General features: G+C 34.5%; 1 protein-coding gene across 1 annotated transcript in view; it reads right to left on the bottom strand.

Moving 5' to 3' along the window:
• Positions 1-2,323: 2,323 nt before the first annotated feature.
• Positions 2,324-10,729, bottom strand: part of LOC112511355 (carboxypeptidase SOL1) — a 31,626-nt gene continuing 23,220 nt past the window's right edge. The window contains exons 9-15 of the mRNA XM_025116951.1: positions 7,300-7,346; positions 6,978-7,103; positions 6,691-6,793; positions 5,993-6,055; positions 5,202-5,285; positions 4,798-4,861; positions 2,324-2,761 (exon numbers count right to left, since the gene is read on the bottom strand). Of these exons, the coding sequence (XP_024972719.1) occupies positions 2,460-2,761; positions 4,798-4,861; positions 5,202-5,285; positions 5,993-6,055; positions 6,691-6,793; positions 6,978-7,103; positions 7,300-7,346 (789 nt within the window). The 3' untranslated portion in view covers positions 2,324-2,459. The remainder of the gene's footprint in view (positions 2,762-4,797; positions 4,862-5,201; positions 5,286-5,992; positions 6,056-6,690; positions 6,794-6,977; positions 7,104-7,299; positions 7,347-10,729) is intronic.

Raw genomic sequence — 10,729 nt, 5'->3', positions numbered from 1 at the left:
AGTAGTATTTTAAATTTCTTGAGTTATTATAATATTTTTAAAATGATGTAATTAAAAGATTGTGAAGAAAATAAAATAAAAAAGTTAAATTCGTGCAACTCACCGAGTCATAGTTATTCAAAAAAAAAAATCATCTTTATATATATTTTTAATAAATAAATTATCAAACTTTTAAAAATGTTATCTTTTTAATAAATAATTATTAAAAAATTATGTTTTTAAAGAATCGTTTTTGAAAAAATATATATATTTTTCTTAAAAATAATTATTAAAAAAAGATACTGTTCTTTAAAAAAATATATTAAAAAGGAAAATAAAACATATAATATTTTTTATAGAAATTATGAGAAAAAATAATATTTTTTAGTAATAATATAAATTTTAGAGGGTAATAAATAATATTTATTATAATAATAATATATTTATAATTAAATAAACTAAGTAAAATGAAATTAGTATAAAAAAAAGACAAGAAAAAGACAAAAACAAAAAAAGAAACAAAAAGAATATGATTATATAGAGGAATAGGGGTGACATTAGCAAATGATAGGGGTGCCATTAGCCTCTCCCAAATATAAAGGTGCAATTAGCCTTTCTCATGACATTGAAGTTTTTTTTTTTTATTGAAGATGATATTTATTATTTTTAAAGATAAGAAAATATAAAGTGAAAATAATTTTAAACATTTTGATCAAATAAATTATTGTTGAACAAGATGAAGATTATCAAGATTAATTTAATAAATTAATTAACAAGTACAAATATGTTAATTCGTTTACCTGCCTAGACACGATGGTTTTTATTAATACTTTTACTGTATTATTTTTCTAATTGAGAATCTTACCCAATAAGTTAGAATTTGGACTCAACAATTTTAGATTATCCAGTGTTAGGGTTAAATGGTTCATTTAACCAAACAAGAATACTTTATCTGCTTCAGTTTTCGGTTAATTCTCTTCTAATTCAGTTAAATCAAATAACACATTCTACTTTATTTTAATAAAAATAAACCGATGCAAATTATACTATTATCATTTTACATGTTTTATTGCTACAAAAAGCGTACTCGCACAATGCAAGGAGATAAATCTCGATTTTAATGTTTAGTTTTTATTCTTTGTCTCTATCGATATAATACGATTTTATGTGGTTTTAAGAAAACAGTAATGTTTTTATTTTTGAATGAAATATAAATTTGAAGATAACATAAAATTTGAAAAGAAAATAGATCGATATTAGTATCAAATTAACTATTTAATAGTTCTTGTTTTTTTTTTATGTAACTTCTTTAGCTCAAATTTTGTTATAATTTAATTTAGATTTAATAACAAAGTAATTTACTTTTGGTTTAATAATATAATTTTTTATAAAAATAATAATTAAACATTCTGTTAGAACTCAATAATTATCTTAATTATGTTATAGATTTTTTATATTTAAAATGAATGTTTATCCTATATTTAATTATGTTTATCTACAGTTAGTTATACGAATTTAAAAATGAAGCTTTACTAAGTTATACTAACGTAAAATTACTTGTAATCTTAAATTTTAAGTAATATACATCAATAAACAGTACTTCATGCGTAATGCGTAAAAGATAATTTTTAAGAGTTTTTGTCAAATGTTTTATAATATAGTATAGATATAAGATATACAATACATCGCATAAATAAATGTCTTTCGGTAAATATTGGTTATTTGTAAATGATGTTTTTTAGTTAATTGTTGAGTATGAATGTACAATACAATACACACTGAAAGCAATGGAAATTGAATTTGGGAAAATTATCGAACCAAAAATAAAAATCTCATTCGGTTTAACCGCTTACCAAACCGAATTACCTGATACCGAGTAAGCCAAATCTTATTTGGTTTGGTTATCGATTTAGTTTTAAAAAGGTTAAAAACCGAAAATGATAAACCGAAAAGCAATTTAACCGACCGAATAATACCTAATGGTTATTGTGTAAAAGACACTTATTTTATGTTATTCTGATGATTGAGAATTTTATCCGATAAACACTTACCTAGTTTGTGTTGGTAAACGATCCCTTATACCATATGCCTACATGATACATACCTATGTGTTTTTAGCAGCATAACCAAACGAAATCAAACAAAACCAAACGAACCCAATATATCATGTAGATTGACCTCTGCCCGAAAGGGTAGAGCGACTTGTTTCGATGAAACACTGGCGAAATCATTACCCAAAATTTTCGGGATTTGACGACAAGGAATAATGTTCATAGAACCCTCTTCGTCAACAATGGAACTCTTCTCGTCGCAAATTTTAATCGAGGCCCCAAACACGTACCGAGACAAACTCGAACCCAATCCTTTAGATTCATTCTCATGTGTAATGCAAACTTCATATAACAATAGATGTGCATATGTATAGAAACAAATTGTACACTCTTTGTGGTTCTTTCTTATAAGGTAAAACAGTGTGAATCTTATACCGCGGACACTCGTCTTTGTCCTACCGACTTCCGCACTTTGAAATGGTTAACGATCGCTTTCCGTTTCATTAGGAAACAAAGAAAAGCAATAATTAAGACTAAAGTTAGAAATACCTGCAGATGGGGCTTGGATACAAGTTTGAATATTTTCAGACTGCTCCTGTTGCTGCAGTGATTTGGAAGAAAACTGCTCGAGAGAGAGATGTCAGGTTCGAGTATGAAATCCACCGTCATTGGTTCATCGCCCATTACAATGGTTGTGGTCCGTTTTTTGTAACCGGGCATCATTGCCATAACTGCATTTCAGGACGGTTGAGGTCCGGTTAGGATCTTTTTATTTTGAAGTATATGATACTTATATACAGGAAATACTCACGCACACACCTCAGAAAAAGGTGAGGTTTGAACCTGAGGGTGAGCTCTATAGGTAACCCAAGTACCCTTGGGCTAATGACCCCTTGGTTTAGAACTTCACAGTCAAAGAACGTTAAATACGAAAAAAGGGAAACAAATTATTGGTTTGGAAACTTTAAGATCGGGTGAAACAAGTTTCAGCCATTATGGTTCGGGTTCAAGTCACCTTTGGCTATCGGCTTGCTTTAAGGTGAGAAAGGAATATTTCGACTTCTTAAAATAACATTATGTTATGGTTTGCATTAAGAACTGTCAAATTTTTGGTTGAAAAGTAGTAGCAACAGGTAAAAGGTAATCAGTAAGCTTCTAAGGGGGAGCTTTATGCAGAAAAGTCAAGTTTTTCACAAACCTGATTCTCGTGATTAAAGAACACGCTCTTTCCATCTACAAAAAAACCCTCCCAAACAAAAACCTTCCCAATCTAGACAGATTAATCCACACAGACATCTTTACCTATACGGGTTTGGATAGAAAACCAACCAAACAGCCCCTAAGACAACTACACATCCACCGGTCTATCTTAGGACACTCGTAATCGGCATATTAACCTTACCCCCACCCTCTATCTCTCGAGCTCCCTTCCTCCCATATATGCTAACTACAAGTTTCCACCCCTAGTCTACTACCTTAACCATACATGTCCAAGAACTCCATGTCCCTCCTCAGTTGCTCATCCCACGTCCTTTTCTACCTACTCCTCCATGCCCCTCGACCATCACATGTTCTTCCCTATTCACCATCCAAACCACCACAATCTTCCCACTCTACACCTATTGATGACAGCTGCAACTCCCAACTCCTCCCGAAAAACGTCGTCAAGTATCCTGTCAAACATAGTCCGACCACATGTCAATCTAAGCATACTCATTTCAATAACTTCCAACTTTTTCGCATAAGCCTTCTTTTGTCGCCGAACACTCTTACCGATACAACATAGTGGTTTGATGGCTCCCTTGTAGAATTTGCCATTTCTTGTTTGTGTCGTTCTATCAAGGAAAATTACTTTTGGCAACTAAAGTTTCTTATTTGGTTATTCAACTTCATGTTCCAAACCCCTCTAGCCAGCCGGTCCTATTTCCTAGTCAAAACAAGCATTTCTGAGACATTAACCCTGATTAAGCATTAACATGATATCATTTTAATGTGGTAAATCCATAGAGCAGGCAAAATGTGATGGGTGCATGATGTAAAATGGCCAAATATAACAATTCGACATTACAGGGCCCCAGACAATTCATGGGCCAAAAACAATGTTCTCCAATTCATATAACTTTGTGGTCATCGATTCTTTCTCTACAACAATTTTGATGAAATTTGAGGTCCAAAAACGGGCCTATTTGACTCCTAAATTCAAGTGGACCCTAGTTCTGGAATGGAGAAGAACTTCTATGGTCAAGTAGCAGCTAGGAACCACAACTTATAGATAATTACTTTGTTGTTTATTTAATTCTAAACAAAAATTTACATTGGACTCAATTCAGTCAAATATTTCTCACCAAGAATCTACGATATCCCCATAGCTATGCAAGGAACAAACTAAATTGGGTCCATGATTCTATCAACATCATGTAAACCAAGAACTTCTACTAGATAACCTACAAACCTTTTAAACTTGATCAATTCAATAGAAGGCTTCCGAGAGGCAAATACAGGAACATTGTATAAACATTTACATACGAACCAAAATTTTACACGGATTCAACGTTGCCTCAAATGCAAGATTGCAATGTCAACTTATAGGATTATTTTGAAAATATCTACGTATGACCCAAAACTTTCACTTTCCCAGATAGCATAATAAGGAATTTTAAACAATATCAAGAGGAGAATAACTTATCCATAAAGAGGAGAGGTACAATTGATAATATATGTATATATAATATATACATATATATATAGGTGAAGTCACTGAAGGTACCTTCATATTGTTGTCCAGGGACCAGTAATCGATGATAATCAGCTAATTTTTCACTCGCTTTAATCTGTAGATCACCGTAGTATCAAGATGTTAAATAATGCCAGAATGTCATCAAAGAACAAACAAACAATAGTTTATTACAATTCTACCAGAAAAAATCTCATAAAAAGCTGAGCAAGAATATGATAAAATTATCAGCTCTGATTGTGATTGCTCAGCGTTTCATAGCTAAGATCATAGGTGTTATTTGTTATCTGAAAGAGATGCACATATGTGTATGAGGACTTGCACCAGCAGAAGTGCAAGACCGTCGTCTTCATTTTCTCTCTTAATCAACATTGCAAGAAATTCATTGCATATTTTTTCATAGATATATTATAGCAAGAGATTATGATTCAACATACCGTGTAATTTATACCCTTTATTGCAATATTTGCAGGCAAAGGCTCTCCACAATCTGATGAAAAGATCCTTCCATGTACTCCTGACTACACAATAATGAAATAAGTATAAGTGACTGCAAGCACCATAGTGAAGACAATATATTAAGATATAATCACTGTGAAACCAAAAGCTGGAGCAGAAGCCATACTTTATAAGGAGCTGACAATAAAAATAAATCATAAGGTAAACATGTAATTACGGACAAGTGATTCAGTAGTCCATCCATCTATTATAAAAGGAGTCTAAGGGCTGTTTGGTTGATTTTCATTAAGTCTTGTATAGATAAAGCTGTATGTGTGAATTAATCCTTCTGTACCGATTGGGAAGGTTTTTGTTTGGGAGGGTTTTTTCATAGATGAAAGGAGCATGATTTTTAATTGGGAGGGACAGGTTCGGAAAAAACTTGGCTTTCTGTATAAAGCTCCCCCCTAGAAGCTTACCGAATAAGCCACTTTCTATATCATTAACCACTACCAAACAGTTATGTATAGCTGACCGAATAAGCTGTGAGTCCCATTAAGCTCATTAAGCTGCTGACAAACAGGCCCTAAGATTCATCTCACTTGCCACTAATTGCAATTATTTTAGTGAACTGCATTGTGTAAGCTATTTGTCTTAAGCAGTTGCATTAGCAATATTTAATGGACACATGTGTAATGTCCAACCCAATTTCTGTCTAATAAGCTATATTGTGTCATAATCTTATTTATAAGCAGAGTACTAGAGTTGGAAAAAGAACTCGACGAATTACCTTCACAACGCTTGCAACAAGATCAAGCATGCTCATTTTGTTGTATTGCCATATCATGCGAAGCTGCATATTGTCAATAAAATGCAAATGTAAGACCCTAGAAGATTAATTCAAAAAGTTCTTTAAAGGATAAGTAAAGGAAGTTGATTATAGCAAAAGATCAAATAAATCAACAAACGTATATCACTGTTTTCACACAGTAAAAATTGAATCAGTAATTACTCTCAGTTACAATGAAACCTAAGTTACACGAACCAGAAACTATTATCATCTCTGGCAAAGTCATGAAGGGTTTATCCTATTTGACCCACAGATACTGATCTGGTCAGTGGTGATACAAAAAGGAGTTTAACCTTTGTCTTTACACTGCTCCTAGAAGGGGAGACATTCCTGAACATATATCAAATCATGCAAGAATAGATAACCTAGAGGGAGGTTCAGGGGAAAACCCTCAAAAAATGAATAACTAAGGAACACCCCGGTAACCATTCATCTGGACGGTATGCACATGTGCATACAAGTAATTGATGTTATTATGCAAGTGTGCATACCGGACATATTGCTTACAAATTACCGTCCAAATGAACAGTTACAAGGGTGTTCCTCAGTTTCTCATTTTTTTGCGGTTATCCCCTGAACCTGACCCAGATAACCTATATGCCCAATCATCAGTCAGTAATTTAATGGATGAACCTTACCTCATTAGCAGGAGGCCATTTGTTGTCGCTGATCTCCAAGGTCAGTTCAAAACAGCCACCATAAATGTAGTTCCAGTCTTGCATGCCGCCATATATGGGATACCTGCAGCAGAATGAAATTGAAAAGAAAATAAAAGATAACCAGAATCCAAATCTTGGTTTTGCACATTTTACGTCAGAAAATCCAATTGAAGTACAGTCAAATGGCACTTCGAATTTTTAAAGCTTCAAGTTCAGACAAAGAGAAGAGCTTTCAGAAAACAACTGTATTTATTAAAATAGCATACCAGTGAGCCCCATTGGTTATTCCTTCTTCAAATTCTTTGCTACGAGACATGTTATGGTGAGAGTGGCTATACAACTTTGCCATATATCTGAACGCTTCATCATCAGGACAAGCATAGTAACTTTTGCTGAAATAGTTAGAAGAAAGCAATGGTAACACACTATAACAGTTTCCCATTAAAAGAAACGACAAATCCTGAAATTATGTCATAACACATCATTTACTGCCGTAAAAAGACGCAGACATATTGATCTACCCTTCATCTGAAAAGTCAAAATTCCATCAAAAAACTCTATAAACATTAATCGACTCAGAAAAGTCACCTTTTATCCTCGGTCCCATCCCATGGATAATTTGCAACAAGTGCTCCCTGAGGAAAATGGAAATACAGTTTAAAAGATTTGTAACCAGAGCTGACAGAAAGCATTAAACTTCAAATTTTTGAATTATTTATTTAGGATATGGAGTTTAGCTCTATGAGACACGGTGGATCATTCAAGTTGGAGAAAATTTGATCAGATCGGATGGCCAATAAATTATATGACAGGGAAGCTAATATAAAAGTAAAACCAAAAACCAAAGCAAATGTACCCAGAAAATCCCAGTAGGGTTTTACACACACACACACACACACATATATATATATATATATATATATATATATATATATATGTGTGTGTGTGCATGTAGAAATAATCAAATGAGAACCATAAAAATGTTGATGACCGTGAGAACCAGTAACCATGTGTTGTTTCACATTGTGAAACCGTGCATATGAATAGTAATGAATATTATTTATCGTAAATATCTGTCACAACATTCAAAATGAATATTTATCACGTTGTTCATCATGAATAATACACAACATAGGTGGTTCCTGAGTTTCCAAAATGTTTAAGGTTTTTAAATAAACCTGCCCTTATGTATATAACATATATATACAGACAGCTACTAAAGCTTCTTTCTCATTTTAATATATGTGTATATATACGGACAGTTGTGAGTTTCTCTATTAATATATATATGGGCACAAAGTTTAGTAGAGGAAAAGTGTCGGGCACAGTTTCGATGTTCCATAAATAAGAGCTCGAGAATTATGAAGACGATGAATCAAATAACTCAAAAAAAGGGTGAAGGGCGCAATACGAAAATATCACCGCTATATCGTCTGTCGGTGCGATTGCTAAATCTGCACAATTTCCCCTTCATGTACGGTTACATGATGTAATGGAGGAGCCGACTCCTATTAGGCCCTTATACATGTTGCTACGATGGTAGCTCCCGGAATTTTTCTTGTAGCTGAACTTATGCCTCCAAAAGCAAGCATAATGCTTGAATTGATGTCGCTGTTAGCGACATAGCTAATCTCCATTGTGATTCTACTGAGGGCCGCGAACCACAATACCACCATTATAGCGGTGCGGATAACAATAAAGATTAGTCGTTAAAGACCAAATATGTATGGTGCAATTTAAGCACCAAGTGAATTGATGAAGGGGTGGAAGTCGACATGGGGGCAAAAGGTACCATGAAAGGAAAAGTTTAAGTATCTAGGCTCTATGATTCAAAAGAAGGGAGAGGTCGAGGATGATATAACCCATCGGATAAGGACAGGGTGGCTAAACTGGAGAGCTACCACGGGGGTGATGTATGACAAGAAGGTCCCACTCAAACTGAAGGGAAAATTTTACATGGTAGCCATCAAAACAACTATGTTGTATGGATTGGAGTTTTCAGCGATGAGGAAGACCCTTAATACCCAAAGAAAATTCTAGTATAAAGGTGCTATATTATAAAAGATTGAAGAAGGCTTGATAGTGTAGATATACAAAAGTGAAGACCATGATCTACAAGAGAGGATAAAAGAAAAATTAATCAGATCAAACAAAATATATCTTCTCTAGATAACATGGCTAAATTATAGCCAATTTGTCTTAGACTCCTCAAGTTGATGCATTGATGTCAAGTTGAGAAGTCTGGAATGGTTTAGTCAAGATACTGCACAAGCTCATTTGCAATCATGACGTACAAGTATAGAAGGCAGATCGTATGTAGTTAATGAGGTCATGAACGAGATGATAAACTACTTCTACGTGTTTGATTCTTTGATGAACCGAACCGAACCAAACCAAACCAAACCAAGTATACCCCACATATCCCACCCCGGAAGTAGGGTCTAGGTGTAGGATGTGCATAGATCTTTCCCCTAACCCGAGAGGTAGGCCACTTCTATGAAGAGTCCTAACTTGTGAAAAAGTTTTAGTAAGTCTTGAATTTTTGAAGATCTTGAAAAGCAAATGAGGGGCTTAATGTAGTGGTATTTTAAACCAAAGTGTGCAAACAGACTATCAAGAAGACGAAGGGTTGAAAAACAGATTAGAAAAACTGACGTTGAAAAATGCATCATAAACAAGACAATTTAAAAAAAAAGTGCAACCTCTATCTATCAATGCTGCCAACCCAAAATTCGGCTCCATAGCCTCCCCCCAACTGACCCTCTACCTCTCCATCTCCTTTTCCCCACCCCTATAGATAATCTGCAACCCTACCCCCTGCATCTCCAAGCACCCCTATCAGAGGTCACTTTATGTGTCGAGGCCAAATTGGGAAATTTAGAATTATGGTAATTTGTTTTTAATGGTCAAACGGATATTTTTTAATAAATATGCCAAGTCAATGAGAACAACTAATAGAAAAGAGTAATAAGATGATGAAATCCCAAAAGTGATAACAAAGAGGTAAGCTAAAGAAAAACAAAGAATGATAGTGATCATGGATCAATTGTAAGCTACACAACATCAAAGAGAAAGATGAAAGACAGCTGATAGTGTTGTATTAGCACCAGGGGTGGGACGCACATGGCAAGAAGCAAATGCCAAAGTGATTGCATATCCTCCACAATGAAAAACACTGAAAAGGTGTAGTAACGGAATCATGAGATGTTGCATGAACACATGGGAGACAAGGAGATGGCTAAGATTCCGACCCCTCTTTTGGATGACTAGAGCAGGTCCATTTTGAATGGCCAAACTCCTAACAGTTGTGGCACTTATTCTTCTTATTAGATCCTCCTTTCAGAATACTGTGTATGGTTCCAGAAGCAGCCAAGTTGGATGAATCAATAGTAAGACCTAGAGAAGCTGAAGTTAAGGGATACATCATGGGAGAAGATGATAGGTTGTTGAGGGTGAAGAGATGGTTGAATGTCTCCAAAGTACAGTTCAAGAGGTGTAATACTTGGAGTACCTAGGATCACTACTAATGGGATTATGAGAACAAACTTTGTGGTTCATGAAAAAAGCTTCATAAATTAAAAAAAAAGTACTATGTCGTTCACATCCAGAACATGCATGTGACATAGAATAGGCATGTGACACAGGTTTTAGTAAAGAACCAAAAGCGGATGGTGGTGCCATTATTTCTCCATTGTGCAAGAGTTCATAGCAAAGATAACATCCAGTTCCACCACCTTCGGAAAAGCAATACAAATGAGACTATCATCCATCTGTTAGGACAAACGTTACACACGCAATACGCACAACCCAAAAAAAAGAGAAGAACACAAGAATTTACGTGGTTCACACGATCAGATTGATCGTGCTAGTCCACGGGGGCAACTAGGGTTTTCTTTATTTAGGTGCTACAACGTTTACAAGTACAATGAGATTAATATATATAGACAAACATAATTAGGGTTATCTCCTAATCAAGGAAACTAGGGTAGAGACTAGGGCCGGCTCCTTTTGGGCTAGG

The sequence above is a fragment of the Cynara cardunculus genome (genome assembly GCF_001531365.2).
Source record: "Cynara cardunculus var. scolymus isolate 2C chromosome LG 4, CcrdV1, whole genome shotgun sequence".
NCBI classification, from domain to species: Eukaryota; Viridiplantae; Streptophyta; class Magnoliopsida; order Asterales; family Asteraceae; genus Cynara; species Cynara cardunculus.
The sequence above is the reverse complement of the archived record's forward strand: the minus strand, read 5'-3'. Positions and strand labels throughout refer to the sequence as shown.